The sequence below is a fragment of the Ischnura elegans genome, chromosome 7, assembly GCF_921293095.1.
Source record: "Ischnura elegans chromosome 7, ioIscEleg1.1, whole genome shotgun sequence".
NCBI classification, from domain to species: Eukaryota; Metazoa; Arthropoda; class Insecta; order Odonata; family Coenagrionidae; genus Ischnura; species Ischnura elegans.
In genome coordinates, this window is record NC_060252.1 from 73066691 (window position 1) to 73086584 (window position 19894).

General features: G+C 40.1%; 1 protein-coding gene across 6 annotated transcripts in view; it reads left to right on the plus strand.

The window, feature by feature from the left end:
* Nucleotides 1-19894, plus strand: part of LOC124162929 (teneurin-a) — a 998878-nt gene that overhangs the window by 563866 nt on the left and 415118 nt on the right. For all 6 annotated transcript variants that reach the window (XM_046539670.1, XM_046539672.1, XM_046539673.1 and 3 more), the window contains one exon: nucleotides 4370-4770. In XM_046539670.1, coding sequence (XP_046395626.1) covers nucleotides 4370-4770 — 401 coding nt within the window. The remainder of the gene's footprint in view (nucleotides 1-4369; nucleotides 4771-19894) is intronic.

The window sequence follows — 19894 nt, forward strand, 5'->3', positions numbered from 1 at the left end:
CGATAAATTTTCGTCGTGCGAAATGAAAAAAAAAGTATTCGACACGTTTGGCGCCTCACGTTTTCACCTGCGGCACAGTTTTCGCCGCCAATGGAGACACTTGTTGCCCCGAAAATGTCGGCGAATCGGGCGTGCGTTCGAGAGTGGGTCGGAGTAGTATTAGCAGCTGTTGCGATAGTGGTACAAAAAAGGGTGGGGAGATAAGAAGAAGAGACCCACCCTCCTGATTCTCCATTTTGTTTGTGGCAAGGATTAATGATTTTTTCCAAATGACATTTTCATCCTTGGTGTCGCAAACGTGTGTGCCTTATACCGTTTAGGCCGTTTTACACGGGGCACGGAATTGCGCAGGTTAGAGCTGCATTAATTTCTAAAATGGCGTGGAATTGCGTGAATGCATGAACGAAATTAAAACAGGGGCTATTTCGCCGTCTCGCATCCACGCATTCTCGCATGTGTTCTAGCAATTCACCGCTTTACACGACGCAATTTTGATTGCGCCTTCGCAAGAATGTCAGATTGCGCAATTCCGTGTACCGTGTAAAACGGCCTTTTGAAATTACGCGCTCATCTTTTGCCAGCAGATCCATCCAGCGTAAGGCGAATTAGCCTAGATTAGAATCTGTGATTTCCATGTGTTTGGGCCCCTAAAAAAATTATTTGGATGGCCGTCATTTTGATACAGGTGATACCGTAATCTATAAGGTTAGACGTTCGCTGCAACAGAAACCGAAGAAGCTCTTTGCTGCTGGCTTTCAATGACTTGTAAAGAGATGGGATAAGTGCCTGAATATACAGGGTGAATAAACGGAAATGTGTAATAAATGTCAGAAATTTACTTTGATTCTTTTTACCTCAATTCAGTTTTGCGACTTATTTATTGACTCGCCCTCATATATATCTTTGCACCTGTGAGCGGGATGGTACTTGTTCTATGCAGTGCTTCGGAAAACGTCCGTCACGGAATAGCGACAAGGAGGAATTTAAAATTATGGCGGCGGGGTAAAGTCCTCGCCTGCTAATCTAGGGGTCGCTAGTTTGAATCCCACCTGGGTGGATTTTCTCCTATCCAGGGGATGGATTTATGTGCAAGTCCATCAACTTACTCATGAGAAAGGACTGTTTTGCCCGTAATTCGGTTGGTAAATAACTTCGAAATTATTATTAGTACACCAGAAAAATTGGAATTCAAAGGGTTGAAGACCAATTTGATGGCCCCAAAATTAATTCATACAAGACCAACTATCACCTTTCGCGCAGGCTTACACGGTTGAAAACTACATAATCTACTGACTTACCCCGGTACTTTCACCTTCTCATGACTAGCATAAGAAGAATGCTGATTGGTTGATTCCGTTGATGGCATTGTTCGATTCGCGGCTCTGGATTTTATTGTTTTGATTTAAAATTTCATTTAGGTTTATTTAGTTGGATTGAAGTAACGTTTGAGATAAGCCATATGGATTTGAATTTGAGCTGTAGCTTTAGGCTTTAATTTAGATTTCAACTTTTCCCATTGACAAAATCAATCCGAAGTCTAGTGGTCTTTTTATTGCTCCCAGCCGCAGTTCAGAGTACAGTGCTCAGTTAATTTTTACTTAAGATTAACTTAAGGCTGAAAGGCGATACTTGGTGGAACTTGGTGACAGGAAACATGAAGAAGATACACTTTTGTATGTTCAACAGGAGTTTTAATTACCGACCCAGGTTTCGACAGTACACTATGTCATTATCAAGGTGAATATACACAAATTTGCGAGCTTATATATACCTTAGGGTGGGGGGGGGGGTTAATAGTGTACTGTCGAAGTGTAAAGTGTACCTTCATTATGTTTCCTTTACTTAAGGTATTTAGGTTGAATATTGTACCCGAGGCATGTGACTTTATCATAGCGTTAACTTTACTTCGAATGAGCATGGCTATAGATTCAAGACTACGGCCGCTTTCCATCACGAACCCTTCCATGAGGCTAAATTGCTCTTTTTTGTGTAGCGTATCGGGGGCATAGTTTTTTTTACGGCCACTCCTAAGCACGCTCCACTGGGTTTAATGCCGCCCGACATATTCACGGGGTTTTATATCGAAATGCCTTGAGCTTGTTGAGCATGGTATGGGCAGTGAGTGGGTACTTACCAATACGATCGAATATTGCGGCGTAAACTCCCGTGATATGATATCGTCTTGACCCTTATTCGTGGTCATATTGAGACCTTTCAGTAGATGATCCTCACTTGATGTGAGTTTCATCGCTGAAATTGTTAGCCAGTGCAAAGAATGTCGACTGCATTAATTTCTCGCATCTTCCACTTAAAATTTTGTTTATATCGTTTTAATATTTTTCTATTGTTGAAGCATAATAATTTTCCTGTTTTTCTGTCTATTTTTTTGTTGATAAGGCATCGAGGCTTTGGCAGCGTACGAATCAAAATGAACCATAAAATTTTAAAAAAACCATACATATGCAATTATTATGTGATTATACTGTTTTTTATCATTTTTTAGCTCCGTACATTAAGCTCGCTCTGTGATATTTCTGTTGTGACCATATTACTATCATAAAATGGCCAACAATTTGTATTTCATCGTAATAAAAAGGTTTTAAATTTTTTTAATGGGTGACTGGAACAGACATTATTCATTTTAGTTATTTCTTCCATTACATTGATTCTCTTTTCTTAAGTTTTCGCAATAAAGCAGAGTTTCACATATTTTGATGCCATTCCATTCTTCCGTTTTCAGTATGAATTTGTAAGGATTATTCTCAGTTCCTTATTTGGTACCTAGATTCGTATTTCTAATAAACCTACTAAGATTCCTCTTCGTCAAATACGTGTGCAACGCTGATCGGAAATTATATCTTGCGTTGAGGTAAAGAAACGCTCATCTCTTGTTAAGACATCGGAGCCTATGTAGCTATCTAATTAATCTACTGTAAGTATCTCAATATACGAATGCTACAATTCTTGATGGTTAGTTGTCTCTGTGTTACCTTCACGTTATCATAAAAACTAATGAACAACTTCAAAGCTTTTTTCCGCTACTCTGTTATTTTTTCAATTGCGAAACCATTTTGTCGCATTTCTATTGATTCAGAGGATCGTATTTTTTCAGCTTCAATGAAACGGAACGCATCATGAGCGAGTGTCCTTCTCTCTGCTGTTTATTGTTTTTGCGATCGCATATGAGTATCCTTCGCCTCTTTCGGCTCGTTCCCCGTGCAGAATGGAACTCCCCTCGTGGCGACGATACGCTATTACCTGTGGCTCGCTCTGTTTTCCTTAGCCGTATGTTTGTGTTTACTTTTCTCCTGGCGTTACCTGAGTCATTTCTCCTTTCAGTTTTCCAAAGAACCTTCTTTTATTCCCTCTTTATCTTTGTTAGTCCGCAATTAAAACTATGATACCACTTAGGAATAAGGAAGTGAGAATTTTGAATTATTTCCTGAGAGAATTTCATCTCATTTAGTTCAAGTTTAAGCTTCAATTTGAAGCTATATAATACCCTTGATTAGCATACGATGATCGTCTTTTGTAATTGGTTTGCGTTCGTTTTCACGTGTTTATCCAGTAAAGGACTCCACTTGTTTCATTAGTTTTTTTTATCCTCAGAGAACATCGAATTTCTATGTTAATGAGTATGAATAAAGTAGTAGTAATTAGATAGTATTGTAGAAACCACCTAACACTACTGTGTATATATTTTTAAGAGTTTTAATCAACTGCTATTTTTGTGAAGTTAATTAAGTCGTAGAAATTTAGGGATATTTGCTCATGCGTATGCCAGCAGGTGGTGTGAGCTCTCACAGATCATACATTGTTCCATGCAAGTTCTTTACAACCATGCAAATAATACAAAATATTTTATATATGAGCATCCATGCAGCTGTATAAAACTTTGAGGTTTGTTCGATGATTGTGAAAAGCAAGGAAGACTATAAACAGATTTATCGCTTATGTATCTGTTAAGAGACTTAAGGTAAGAGATAAGATAAGTTTTTGACTGGCCCACGGGTGGAATATACGGCAGCGAACATTCCAGAAAATACGTCTATAATTGCTTGGGGCTCATTCTAGAGGGTAATCGCAAAGTGGACTACCGGACGCCTTAATGTAATAAATAATAAACAGTAGCAAATTGACTATGAACACGAATACGTTGATACATCAATGTCTAATGATTTCGAGAACTAATATTATATATTAAAAAAAACTTTAAGTGTGTTTGTGAGTGGTTCTGTAATGGCACAACGTTTTCTATTCTATTTTATACCTAACGTGAATAATTTTGCGACCATATTTGATCGCTCTGATTAATGCCATATTCAACATTGTCATAATATTATATATTCTAATCTCCTCCTTTCCACAGGTTGACCCCGCAGGGACACCCGTACCAGGGTTCAGGGGCTCCGGGGTCACAGGGCGGCCAGTCGCAGGGCCTGGGCCCGGGTGCTCCGTCCACGCCGATCGTGATGCCCGTGTTCCCGGTGCGCAGCAACAGCATCGGCGGCGGGGGCGGCGGCGGGCCCGCTCTGCAGTCGGCCGGGCCCTCGCCCTCGTCCGCCCTGCACCACGCGCCGCCGCACCACGCCATCCACCACCCGCTGCACCCGCACCTGCCCGCCTCGGCCGCATCTCCCTACTCGGCCTACTCGCCTTCCCGCTTCCACATCGACAAGAGATGCCAGCACCGTTGCTCCTGGAAGTGTCTCTCCATAGCGCTCATTCTGCTATGCGTTGCGCTCACCGCCATGCTCGGATACTTTGGAGGTGAGTACCCACACAGACATACCTCTCAATCACCATTGTTATAAAGTTGATGATGTTAAGAGAACAATGCAGTTCCACAGAATATTTATCTGCATTTCATTCCGCGTAGAAGTTCATATTAAGCTGGAGTCAATTCTATTCCTGATTCTTACGATATTACGAATACAATCTATTGTCGACGTGCTTAATTTGTCAAATCTAGTCTATATTCGTACGCCAGTATGAATCCAATCGATCGAATAGAATCGATTATTTACGTGTTTATTTTGAGGAAACTCATGGTTACAGGCTCGAAACACCCTTCGGTCACCATTGTTTGCTACACTATAAAGTTCAAGAAATTTAAGGGAAAAATACAGTTCCAACGATTTTTAAAATTTCATTGCGTGTTTAGAGATTCTTATTAAGATGGAGTCCAATCTAGTCAAGATTCTAAGAGTGGCATGAATACAATCGATTGTCGATGAGTTTAATATGTGGACATTAGTGGTAAGAAGATATAAACAGCCGTAATATTTTTCCACTCCTATTTATTATCTCAAACGGTTTCAGCTGGTAGTGTTATGGTAAAATTAGCAGTGCCGGAACGCGCTTTAATTAAATTTTCTCACAAGCATAGGTGAATTTACGGGGGAGGCACGGGGGAATGTATCACCCAAAACGCTTAAAAAATTGACAAAATGTTTTATCATGACGTTCTTTTTTTATGTATTACGGAGCCTCAATCATTTTATGTCAAATTAATAACTTTTATATTAAAACAAAGAGAATATTTTGTTCAATAATTGTTGTATCTTGTTTATAATCTCTAGCATGAGAAGATCGTTTGTCTGTCAGACCCTCGTGCCCCACCAGAACAAATCATGGATCCGCCCCTGCTAACATGTGAAATATTATGCTATGTGTTTCAATTGTTTCAGCAAATATAGAATAAACAAATCAAAAAAAATTTTGGTTATGACCGAATATTAGAAATTTTGAGGTACCAAAATTAATAGAAAGTGTTATTTGACTATTTTGTTTTTCATTCCGCCGTTCCGGCACCATGAAACCACTGGTGTGAGCGTTTATGCCCCCTTCGTTTTCAAGGACCTGCTCCAAGAAAGTGACGTGAAATGACGATCATAAATATTGTATTTCAAAGGATAAGCCTTTCCATTAACAATGCTTGACATCCCTGTAGGAAATAAATTTTATCGTAAGGCAATTTTTATGCTCCCCTTGCGTTTTCTTAAATTATAGAGTATCATAATCATGACAATGACGCCCAAGAAGATGGGCACAGCAAACAATTTTGATTCTAGAGTGCGTCAACTTGAATTGCATACAAAAATATATAAATATTCAAACTTCGATAATTTTTCAGTTGTTTGTATTGCTGCCGATGGTCAGCTTGAGTTAACGCTTGTTAGCCATGAGGAGGCAATGCAACAAACGTTGCGACGAGCAAAAATTGATATGTATATTTCGCTATCATTAGCAGGCGACTGCTAATGTCCAGACAAGAGATGAGTGATGACCAGAGTGAATAGAAAGTTTTCTTTGGATATGTGCCCGCTTTTCTGCGTAGTGAATGAATTCAACTTTTGAATTTTTTTTTGTTTAAGGGTATAATATAATATTTATGATATTAATATATTAATTATAAATAACCAATGTAAATTAAGTTTTGGGTTCTTCCAAATTTTTATATTGAATTTCTGGGCGGGATTTTAAGTTAGCACTCTTTGAATAAAATCCATTTTTGGATGGTAAGGTGAATTCAAAACAATTTTTAAAATTTAGTATGTGCGAGCTCTCAATTATTCACGATTCTAAAGCATGTGAGACACTCGGAAATAACCAAAGTTTATAAGGTTTCTCTTTCTTTGTTTAATCACATATAGTGAAGAAAAGAGAGTATGCCGTTGATCGTGTTCCGAAAATCTAGCTTAGATTAGAATCAAACGCGCTGAAATACCCGAAATAATAAAAGAAAAATCTAAAAAAACAGCATTCAACACCTCCATTAACCGCATAGGAATTTTGTGGAACTGGCCGGCGTTGATCGAGTTGTACCAGATCTATAAATGTAAAATAAGCATTACGCTGGGAAGGGGAAAGAAGTCGATGGTAAAAAAAATTGAGTTAAAATCGTGTGACTGGAATCTAGCTTAGATTAGAATTAAACGCGATGAAATACGTAAAACTTAATTGACATTGTTTTACTCTCGTTCACTCATACACCGTAGAGAAAGGAGAACATGCCGTTTAAATCCTGCGCATAGAATCTCGACCAGATTTGAAACCATCTTAATTAGAATCTTGACGCGGAATGAACCGGAGAAAAATTCTCCGTCCCGTTTCCTTGCCATTAAACTTGAGACAATGGAGAGTAGGGCGGAAAATGCTAGGGTCCGCCATTTTTTAAATGCCGATTCGACAGAACGTGACGCAGCCACTACCCCACCCTCCTTTCCGTGATCTGCTGCTTAGCTCTTTTATTATTTTTTTTCGCTTCCCTCGCGCCCACAGGGAACCTGTTGACTGTTTCCTCTCGCCAGTCGACAAAAGGACCGAGGTCACGGTGACTCGAGGTTAGCTGCGGGGGGGAATAGAGAGGGGGGTCGAGCGAGTGGTGACCCAGATCATTCCTAGGTATCTCCCCGTGCACGCCCCCACGCCTCCGAAGTGGTGACAGCCGAGGTCAAAGGTGACGAAGTGCAAGAGAACAGACGTGAAACTTGTAGCGTTCACCCTCGGGATTACAAGCGCCAGACTCTCAGTGAAAAAAAAACTGTTCTAGTTTCGCAAAATGGTCGACCAAGCGAGTTTGCACTTGGAGTAAAGGGTCTAATTTGCATTTTAATGCATTTAGCAGCGCTTTTTCGGAGCCTGATCGACGTAAACCCCTTGCGCTGAAATGAAGAGTATAGTTCGTCATGAATTTCCGATATCAAATCGCGCTATGCCTAGTGTATCTCGTCATCTGATTTTCATAAATTTAGAACTATTTTGGAGAAGGATAAAAATATTTTGAAAGTTTAGCAATATTAAAAGATCCATTATGTGCAAAGAGAACTCATATTTCATCACAAGAAACATGTCTTGCTAAAGAATAAAGTATTTAACTACAAATATAAAATAATACTTTTTATTTCCCTGTTATACATTTATTACAAAATACAAAATGCAGTTTCATTACCTACCATCCTAATCATAAAGAACCACAGAAACATTTAATAGATGATAGGAGTACAATATTCAGAAAGTAATTGAAGTGTAAGGTATAACTAATAACTTCAGGCATTACTTTGTGAAACCTCTCCATATTGGAAGTAAGGAAATAAAACTTTGTAAGGTTCACTGTTATTTAATTATGGGCACGACCCGGGTTTCGTAACTTGGTTACATCGTCAGGTGACTGATCTTGCATGCATCATACATTTATACAAAATGTACACAAGTGACTGTGAGGACATCTATTGGAAAGGAAAAGGACTGAAGTGTAAGGGGTTAAGAACAAGAGGACGCCGCCTATGCCTTATCTATAAGTTATTGATCTATTTGATGAGCGAAAATAAATCGTATTGATTCATAACGGTGATGATCATTAAGGGAATAATTTTTTAAATTCGCTTTTTTCATCCGTAATGTGTTAACAAGGGGAACACTTGCCGAAAGTCCATAAGCTTATTGTTCCTAAAGCAGTTCAATAATCTAGTTTCTTAGAAATCACCAACACGATATAAAATTATAAAAAAAAACAAAATTATTCTTTATGGATATTATTACTTATCGTGGTAAGTTACAACGCTCTAAAATAGTTAAACCAACCACCTATTTGTAGACATTTCAATGCCTGGTTAAGAATAAAGTATCATTTTGATAGTCTTGAAAATATTTTTGAATAAATTTTTCGCCTTGAAGGCAGCTAATCAGGTAAGGCATTTCTGCAACGCTTGTGTCACTTATTTCCGATATTGCTGAAATGGGAAATGAGTCAATTGGCGATAATAGTAAACGAACGCGAGGTTACGGGAATATCGTCGATTTATGTTTTAGCATAAGACGATTTCAGCTGTTTTGCTCCGTCGAAGATCCGATCTAGCTTATTTGTTTTTTCCATTTTTCTTAACGGCTGCCATATTTTCCCCTAGAGTAGACTCACTTCCGCGGTTTAAATTTCTTGGAATCGAATCCTCAACTAACGCTCTTAAGGTGCTAAATCGTCGTCATATGTTTCTGTAACACTTTGGAATTATGAATAATTCAAGATACGATATTATGGATATGCAAAGGGATTCACTATCCCACAATTGAAAGTTGTTGAATCTAACAACACCATCATATTACATAGGGAGTTGATTCATTATTTTGTCCTCCAATGATTGTTGAACCAAATAGCACGGTAGCATTTACCCACATTTTTTCGTATACTATGATAGAAAGTCATTCGACTAAGGCACTGAAATAGCAAGGAATGCGTCTTTGTGTTAGCTTCCTTGCAGTATTGTAACTTTAATTCAATAAACAATGTTATGAATCACCAAAGACTTTATTTTTGTTTTATTTTATAGCGTGTTGGTGTTTTCTAAAAATAATACGTATTTGAACCGATTCAGGCCCAATAAGCGTATGAATTTTTGCCTTTCACCTCAAAGAAATGCAAAATACATCCATTTCACCTATTCAAATGAAGGAAGGTAAAACTATAGGACCACAACGGAGAAAGCTTGCATATGAATAAATCTTTTGTTTACCCCGAGGGTGTTTATGCCATGCTTTTTCCTCGAAAAAAAATATATAAAACGAATCGGTGGCCCAAGCCCTCGAGGCTTTGTCGCGTTCGCGCAACTGCCGTGAAAGGCCGGTGTTAATTACGAGGGTGGACGAGGCTTACGCAGGTCCTCGTCTCCTCTTCGACGGTTTCAACTCTTCTTTTTTTTCCTCTGTGGCGGTAGAGGACGATTTTTTTTCGTTCGGCGACGCGGGGCGTCGAGGACCCTTGAGGGAGGTCGACTGGGGGCCTCAAAAATGGGCGTGTCCCCTCTGCCTCGCCCGGAGGGGGCTTCTTTCAAAATCTCCCCCGACTTTGGTAATGTCACGCCCCGAGAGATTAGTTTTGAGCCGTGATGAAAAGCCATTAAGTTCTGGAGCGGGTAGGAGACCTCTTCTTTTTCGGCGAAGAGGAGAGGTAGCGGGAGAGAGGAAGAGGAGGAATAGTGGTAGGGTATACAATGGGAAATTAAAAGGGCCTTTTACGTCTCTCTCTCTGTCGTTATTCGGGATGAAAGAAATTCGAAACGTGTGAAAGGGTCGGCGGAGGTGCTATAAACAGCACCTGGTCGCCTTCGGCGTCGTGGTGATCTCTTCTCTTTTGAGGAATTTCGGGGGGGAGGGGGTTTGGCGGAACCGCAGGGGTAATGGTTCTGCTTCATCGGGTGTGTATAAAGGAGACAAAGGAAGGAGAGACCTTTTTGTCACCTTCATATCCGTCGAAATTAGCCTTGTGGCTTGGCACTGGGGAGGGGATATTTTTGAAAGGGCACCAGGTACAGCCTTCCCCGATTCTAAATGTCTACATAATGTTTCCCGGAGATTTCTATTCATAAAATCGAGAAAAAATAACTGTTATCGTTTCTTGCCGTTATTACTCTCTATCACATTTCTTCGCCATTATTTTAAATAGGTTCTGTATCATCTAGGTTGTACCTTATGTTTCGTGACCTCATAACTTAGATAAAATTAATAAAATTGGAATTGTCAATTCAAAGTAACTCTCATCTTTGAAATTACCCATCTTCTACAGTTGAGATCTAGTTTTCATGGCTTATTTCATTCGTGGATTTCATAAAGATTTATTTCATAAATGAAATTATTTAAATATTTCATATTTAAATAATTTCGAAATTTTATGGAGCTTTATTTCCCAGAAAAAAGTATCCTATTTACGTGTCGTTGTATGCTGGTCTTTTGTGTCTATTTAAAACCAAAGGATAAAAATTTGTATATTGCTGGTATCTATAAATGGCCTACATTCTTGGCAATAATGTAGCTTGAAAACTTTTGCCATAAATGTATTCCTTTCTATGGAACATTCTCAACACGTGGCAGACTTGAAATTTTTAATGGTGTGGCAGGTACCAAATTGTAAAAAAGGCAATATTTGGCTATTTGTCGGATGGGTAGGAGATAGAACTTAATTTACGCCCTCATTTAGTTGAAAAAACATGGGGAATTAGGAACAGAAGGGCTTTATATTTGCGCGAAACTTTGGCTGGAAAAATGTTTGATGGGTTTGAAACTAGCAGTTATTCTGAGCTTATCTGTTTTAACGGTGTTACAGAGGAAAATATTAATGAAACTTTAAAGCGTGTTAAGGCCACTCTGGATTCGGTTGGGGTGTTTCACAAATGTGTCGAATGAAGTGGTGTCTCACTTTCAAGGTCTAGTCGAACACTTGAGTAGGACTATTCCCTTTTCTTTTTTTGGGGGGTGCGGACCGCTGTCGTACCCTTCCCTTACTAAATGGAGTTGTTCTAAGTGGAGCAATAAAACCCGTCGTTCACTCCCTTCCCCCCCCCCCCCTCAAACCACCCCCGCCCCTAATCAACCAATCGGGCCAACCTGTGGCGCTGCCGTTTCCATTCCATCCCCCCCAACCCCTTGCACCCTCCCTCTTCCCCCACCCCTCACTCTCTCTCCAAACTTTCCGTTTCAATACACTTGCTCCCGAAATGGCACGCATACACGCATATTAGAATCTGGGTTAAGGAATTTCCCATTTTACGACCAAGTTTTTCTCTTAACCCTTTCAATTTGGTCCAGTTGGTAATGCTGTTGCCCGTGGCCATAACATCCACATCTAGCCCTACGTTCCACTCCCGCAAACAGGGCTGGGCAAAATACAGGCCGAGGAGTATTTGAAATACAAAATTACGCTCTAAATGTATTTGAAATGCAAAATACTGAATACCTTGACTTGTTATTTGAAAAACAAACTACACAATGGTCTTTTAAAATACCAAATACATTTGTAAGGAAACTAAGAGATTTAAAAATATATAACCTGCCTTGGCACTTTATGGATAGTTGCAAACATGAAGGAAAACGAAGTGATCCCTGAAGCATAATGTTACACAAGTGTTATCAAAGCTACTTCAATAGTATATTACAGATGTAATTTTTATTTTAGAATGGGAAAATACTATAAAAACGGGATTTGAAATGCAAAATACTAGATACATTTGGATCGTCTATTTGAAGTACCAAAAACAAATGGCAAACGTATTTCGAATATTTATTTTAAAATACTTGTATTTGAAATACTGCCCAGCCTGGCCGACTCAATATGCGTGCGGCGGGGTATATTAGGACACTCGCCGTTTACAAATAAAAAGGATATACGGTAACCTTCGATTTAATACACTTGCTCCCAAAATGGTACGCATACACGCATATATGAATCTGCGTTGAGGAATTCCTCATCTCAAGAACAACTTACGTCTTAACCCTTTCGATGTGGCCCAGTGAAATGATGTTGTTAGTGACCTAAACCCTGCAGTGGGCGTGTGGGCTACACGGGTGGCCCATAATATTTCATTCCTGTGCCGTTTTGCATATGATGGAATAATAAACACGTGAGTTTCAGTAACTGCACACAGTAGCGTGGCCAGGATTTTGAAATGGGGGGAGGGTTTACGGGAGATTTCGGGACCCTTCCGATGTGTATGGAAAACATCCCAGGTAAAAGCGGGATCCGAGTGCCCTGGAAATTTTTTGGATTTTTGATATTGAGAACGTGATTTTTAGCTGAACACTGAACAATCTGGTCTTCATGGAGTTCGTTGCATCGAAGTTTAGCTGAATATTAGCAAATGAGACGAATCGTGGTGAATTCATCCACCGCTTCTTGAATCCTGATCGAAAAGCGACACGAGTTGCTGCTTACCGCAACTTGAATTTCGGTAAAAAAAAGTAGGATACTGCTTCCTGACCCACCTAACACACCAGATCTCGCACATTGTGATTTCTCGTTGTTCCCCCGGACCAAAATGGAGATGAAATGGAAATGTTTTGGTGACATTACGGAAGTTTAAAGAAAATCGAAGACGGCGCTGCAAGGCATCGGAAACGACGAGTTTAGCGGAGTATAAAAAAGGCTTAAAGCAAATATCAGTGTAAATGGAGAGTACTTCGAAATTTACAAACGTATTTAAAACAAAAAATTAAATTTTGAAATTTTTTATTTAAACTTTAATTTTTCATTATTAATTTAAAAAAAATATTATTAATTACATTTTTTTTATTATTACCCAGTTATTTTTGGGTCACCTTTGTAGAATGCTGGGTAAACGAGGGAGATGATAGGATTTTTAGATAGAATAAAAGGGGTAAGGTCTTATTGGTAATTGAAGAAGGAAGTACATGAAGGAAGGGGAAGCTGCCAGAATTATTCCCAAGTACTCCGTGGAAACCTAACTTAATCGGTAGAATAATTTCATAAAAAAACGTTTGGCAGTCATCCTAGATTTTCGCGGCGCCAGTGCTCCATGTTTGCAATATCCTTTCACTTCAGCCCGCTGAGACTGTGTCATTTCGAAGTTCTGTCTCGCGGTTTGCGGGCTATCTCAACCGTATTCGTCTTGTAATGACTGTGTGTGCACCGCGCAAGTGAAAGGCCTAGTAGAGAGTCGCGGTCTCCACCCGTCCCAGCGTCACTCTGCATCCCCCTCTTCATAGGCGGTCCTCGAATGAGAGGCGCCACTGCGCATGCGCCGTGACCGTACGACACCCCGCAGAGGTAGCGGGAGAGACCACGTGCCGCCGGAGATTGCCTTTCGCCCTTCCTCTGCCGATGTCGCCACTTCCTCACCCCCCACCCCCTCGGAAACTTCCCTTCTCTCTCTTCTCTTTTCTACATCTCTCTACCATTTTGCACCCTCTCTTCTTCGTCTACGAGCGCGACCCCTATGTTTCAACACCGTGTATTCGCCAACAGTCCCCTCCGCACTTTCCCAACCTTTCGTCCTCATTAGCAATTTAGCCTGCCTCTCTCTCTCTCTCCGTTCCCCTATTTTTAAAACGAAATTAGTCAAATAAAAATAATGGTGGTCCTCCCTTAATGTTTCGTTCCTCAAGGCACGACGGCCTCCATCGGTGTCACCCTTTTTTAAAGTTAAAATGTAATGGTCGAGGTTAACATATTAGGTGTTACTTTGTGGAAATAGAGAATCGATATTTCAGTCGTTTCATTTCCACAAATTTTTATTTCTTGACCGACATAGGTTTCGACAATATGCACTGTAATCATCGAGGTCCTTATAATTACAGTATATTTTTCCAAAACCTATGTTGGTTAAGAAAAAAAGTCTGTGGAAATAAAACAACTGTTTTTTAATCAATTTATGGCTGAGCTGAAAATGGTCGAAAAGCTGATTTCACGAAAATTCTATTTTATGGTTTTAATGGCGTTCTTTTCAGAATGAGGAAGATTTTAGGAAGGCTATCATTTCATTGGCATTATTTGCCACTGACAAAGCAATTTAACCCCTAGATATTTCAGTTAGCTAAGGGCAGAACTCACCCTTGACTTTGCCGCGGGTGTGTGAATTTTCGCGTGTTCATAGTATGGGGCCCAATTTACTTTCCCTGGGTCACCGCGTACACCGGGGATTTTTTCGAGGAAATTTTGCTTACTTATTGTAATTACTGCTTTTGAATCATAACATTGTTTGCAGTGTACTACTCTTTCACCAATCCTCAAGTAGCTAAGCTGTTTTATTTCGAGTGAGCGTCATCAGATTTCAACTTAACGTAGCTCAGTGAAACATAACAAAACAGTATTTACTCAGTGAGTTTTAAAATATCATGCTATAAAAATTTTTCCTCTTCCTAAATATTTAATAGATTCAAGTATTTCATGAACATTTAAGAACATTCCCTAATTGCCTTTATTTTCTATTTTCTTATCTAGGACATAATGCTTTCCTTACAGTAACATCTGCATTATTTTGCATGCATTTATTGCTCGATTAAAACTGAAAAGATACAATGGAATACGAATGCAGAATCAAGATGCAGTACTGCTTTGCTATTAAATATATTTTTGACCGGTAAAGAACTATATGCTCGTAAACTCGCATCTCGTCTCGTTTTCGCCAAACATCGGTATCAATCAGTCAGTCAGTCAGACATTTCTGTGAACGGATGTGGGTTTTATAGCATACAGATGCGACGATACTTATTCATGTATGTGTTGTATGTATTATATATGTGCCTACCATCTCACTATGCGGTTGTATTCAACCATCTTGCTCCGTTCTGTGGTTTCTCGGAGTTCATTTGCGAGTTTCCTCCCGAGGATAAAATTTCATTCCGAAGAGCCGAACTTTTGCTTCCCAGGAGATGGGTACCTACTCTCCGGAGATAACTTTTACCCGTGTTCCTCGATGCGCGCGAGTGACAATTTGCCTTGCTGGAAATGGCGCATATATTAAAAGGGGAGGAATTCGGTATTAGGGAAAGCCAAGGACGAGGCGAGGGTGACTGGATCGCGAGAATTTTGACGAAATATGGAGAGAGAGAGAAGATGCTGCCTGCGTTCTTGTGCGGTAGACTATGTACGTGTGGGTTATATTCGCGCGCGTGAAATATGTTTTTTTCGAGACTTGTAATTTCCGTTAAATACGAATTATATGCCTTTGAGTATCCTTTGAAGAGGGCGTTTTTTTATAATTTATTATCTTTTATGTTGTTATGATTTATTATTATTTTTATTTTTCATCATCTTCTGCTCCATGGGTGTTTAATGTTACTATTCAGGGAAATATCCGCAGAATCGCCAGCAGCTTTCCTAACAAAGCGGCGCCGGCCTCGGCGGCTTGGTAGAGACCTCGCCTACCAAACAGGAGGTCGCGGGTTCGAGTCCCGCCTGGGTAAGTTACCACTACCCAGGGCATTGCTGTTTGTGTACATTAAGCGATTAACATGTTAATTGCCCCGATGTAAAAGGCCGTATAGTGCTGTTTTCGGTGGTGTGGAAATAAATGAATAACACTTTGGTACAATGGGTGCAGGGCTGGGCAATATACAGGCCGAGGAGTATTTGAAATACAAAATGCCGCGCCAAAAGTATTTTAAATAAAAAATACAAAATAAATTTCGCTTGAATATGTGAAAACCAAACAGACGAATTGTATTTTAAGTACCTTTTCAAATACAAAATACATTTGTATAAAAACTAAGAGATCTTAAACACATAACCTGCCTTTGCACGTTATGGATAGCTGAAAACATGAAGAAAACGGTTTTAACGAAAGCGAAGTAATATCTGAAGCATCTATTGGTATCCTTCGATTTTAGCGGCGGGAGTTTTAATACGCCATCAATCTTTCGAAAAATCGTAGTTAGCCATTTTTTGACGAAGTGGTTAAGATAGTAAGATAAAAACAGATGTAGTGCTTTTCCACGCTATTTTTCTCGCTCAACCGGTTTTAACGTTTGCAGGTCATTATCAAGAGCTACTTTACTGCTTACATCTTACAGCTTACTACACCCGTTTCTATCTCATTACAATTCATTTCCATAAGGTAAACTCGACCAAAATCGATTTGAAAAGTACCTCCTATTCTCTCGTCCTTCGGCACCAATATAAAAAAAACATTCTCCCCGGCTAAGTTGAAATTCTACTTGCACGCGCCGAAATTGGCGTCCGTGAATTGACTTCAACGTTTCCTCGAGTGTCCTTTATATCATTTTTCCCACTCGCTTATAGTGTCCCAGTGCCCCAGCCTCCGCGCACTCGGAAATAAAAGTGGATGCGCGTCAACTTAACCGTCTCGGAAAGAAGCCTCTCTCTCTCTCCCGACTGAAAAAGCGAAGCGAAGAAAAAAAAATGATGCTTAAAAAGGGAAGGCCCTCGAAAAACCCGCGTCGTATTAAAGAAGAATAAAAATTGGAGGAAGGGACACGCAAAGCGCGGTCAGTTCGCGGGCCGCGTCCTCGCCAACTCCCGGCGACTCTATCGTACCGCTCCCCACCCCACACTCACTTCGAAATGTTGACCCGGTTAAATATTCAAAAGAAAGACCTTCACGCACGCCTTTTCTCCGCTTTACGTTCGCTTTCTCTCTCGTTTCCCTCTTCCCCAGGGAGCCTTTCATTTCTTCCTCTGTTTCCAAAGAGCCAACCGCCCTTCCAAAGTGCTTTCCCCTCGCTGGGATTCTATTCCGGGCCACACACTTTTGTTTTTTTTTTTCTTTCAATCTTTCTCTCCGGTCACATCAGTACACATAAATAATTTACAGCAGTATTTTTCTCCTCAAATAACATTAAGTTGTATGTAACGTTCATCGTTTAGCCAAGCGGAGAAGTATTCTTTGTGAATTCAATATTTTTAGGCGACTCTTCTTGGAAGAACGTCATGAAACCATGATGATAGCCACAATGTGTAAATAGCGTCGATTATAGTAGTACCGAATGTAAAATATTGTGGTTTGAAAATAGTTACTTTCATCATTATTTCTTTGTGATATATAATTACACCATAATCACCATCCAACAATCCTAAGATTGGTTTGAAGCAGTTTCACCGTCAGTGTTCCGATTATTTTATCTTTACATACCTGCGCAATTAATTTATAAATATAAAGAAAATAATATTGTTTAATTTTTTAACATTTTTGGCTGTCCAACCACACTACACGAGTTTGGGTAAAACCACACTACACGAGTTAACTCTTCCTGTGTGTATATATTTACAAAAACTTCAGTGTGTGTATTGCCCCATGATAATGAGAAATTATGAAGGTGAAATGTTGGCAATCATTCAGGCTTTAGAATTCCTCGTCGAGGAACTTTCAACAATGTAAGCTCACTTTCATGCGCCAAGCTTACGGCGTACAGAAGTTGACGATTTTTTGACTGGTGTGAACTTACATCACCGCTCCGACGGAGCGGGTGATGCTGGGGAAAGCATATACATTGGGACAGTTAGACATTCTGAGCAAGAAATGTTCTCGTCGTCGTGATCTACGGGTAGACATATTGGAATTGAGGAATCACTGTACAGAATTCACTGCAACACCCTGCTTTACAAAAATTGATAAAGCATCCATGTTTCAGCTCTTCAACGTAAACCAATTTTTTTAACACGAAGGCTCCGCCGATTTCAGAGGATGAGACAAATCCTTTCCCTAGCGGTAGCCGGACTGCACTGCTTCAATCCCGGCCGAATTACTTGCGCCGTTAAGTTGGTCCGCGGAGCGTGAACCCGGCGCCGAAAGCCTTTCCGCCCTCGGGCGACGTGCGCCGAATTAATTCGCCGCGAGCTCACGGTGCCGTGCGCGACAAGTGAAGCGCGCCGCCCGAATAGCACGCTTGCTTCCTCCTCCTCTTTTCACTCCCTTGCGGCTACTGCCGATACTCTTCCGCAGTTGGTGCCGTCCGAGCAGTGGATTGGTCCATAGAAGGAGGCAGAAAAAATACTGGAATGGACTTCGTAATATCGGCCACGAAATTGATGGTGCACATTAAAAAAGAATATTCCCATGGGGTCTTATCCATAAATTTCTTATGATATTTTCGCGAATATCTCAATTAGTTCTGAGATTTCGATAAATACTGCCGTCTTGTGTTTTTATTTCAAGTTTCAAGGAGTTTTTCGTAAAACTGTTCAAGTAATTTGAGTCTCTGTTATGGATCCCATCTTTGGTAACTGAAACAGAAGAAAAAAACAAAGACTTTTCTTCATGCGGGTAATATGCAGGTGGATAAAAGAAAAGAAAACTATAAGAAATGCGTTCATTTTCTTCTATTGAGAACAGCTGTGTTCATCTATTTTAAACACAGATATAAAGGGAGCCTATTAATAATAACGATAACAGATTTTTTTCTATTAAACCGCTCTCTTCAAAGGTGATAAGTGATGTCTGCAGGCATAACCTCATAGTTGCATCTTCGACAAAAAAAACTTGGTCCCATAGACCATTGAAATGCTTAATTCACGCTCGGAAAATAACCGAATAAACGGTGAGGAAAGGAAAATCCCTTATGAATTGACCCAGGAGGCCCTGAGGCTAAAAAAATTTTCGGATATGAATTTTTCGCCACTTAGCCCCGTTTACAACGCCGTGTATATATCTTCTCCACCATCTCCTCTCCCGATTTGTTTTTTCCTCGGCAGACTAACATCCGCCCTCAAGCTCCCCACCTTCCTCTACCGCCCGCATCTAAGACGGAGTTTTAATTGCCTTACTTATCTCCCATCAAAGGAGAGTTTGTAGGAGGGGAAGGGATTCTCATCAATTTTAAAAAAGTGAGAAAAAAATAGCTGTGAGGGTGCACAAGCACACGCTCGCGGATGGGATTTTTTTTAAAAGAAGTGTACGGAGACGGTAGAGGGGAGGAGATGATGGGAGGCTGGGGAAAGATGAAGGGGATGCTGTGCTGGACCAACTCCTACTCATCTTGCCCAATTTCCCGTTCCCCTCTTCTAACACTTGCACAGTTGGGAGACTCATCTCCTTTGCTTCTAGTATGGCAGTATCTGTGAGGTTGTATGAGTTTGGTCGGCGCTTCGGGCCTAGTCGGGCTTGCTATTCGACTGTGCTTTGTTCTTTTCCATAAATGTCTTAATATTTTCGCGAACATTTCAACTAGTACTGAGATTTCGTTAAAGAATGTCGTCTTGAGTTTTTATTTTAAGTTTTAAGGATGAGTTTTTTTTGTAAAACTGATTAAGTAATAAAGATTCACTGTTATGGATCCCATCTTTGATAATGGAAAAAGAAGAAAATAAACAAAGGACCTTTCTACATGAAGCTAATATTCAGGTGGATAAATTAAAAGAAAACTCTAAGTTATACGTTCATTTTCTGCCATTGGGAAGAGCTGTATTCATCTATTGAAAACACAAAGATAACGGGAGCCCAGTAATTATTAGGATAACAGATTTTTACGTCGGGCATAGTCGGGCTTCCTACTCTACTGTGCTTTGCTCATCCCCTGGTCAGGGATGGCAACAGAAACTAGACGAAAGTCAAACCCAGTAAAATGTCAATGGTTTCGTTCCCGGGAGCGAAATGTAGAAACGAAACGAAATGGATTTAAACCCGGAGATGTAAACTTAGGGTCGAAAAGA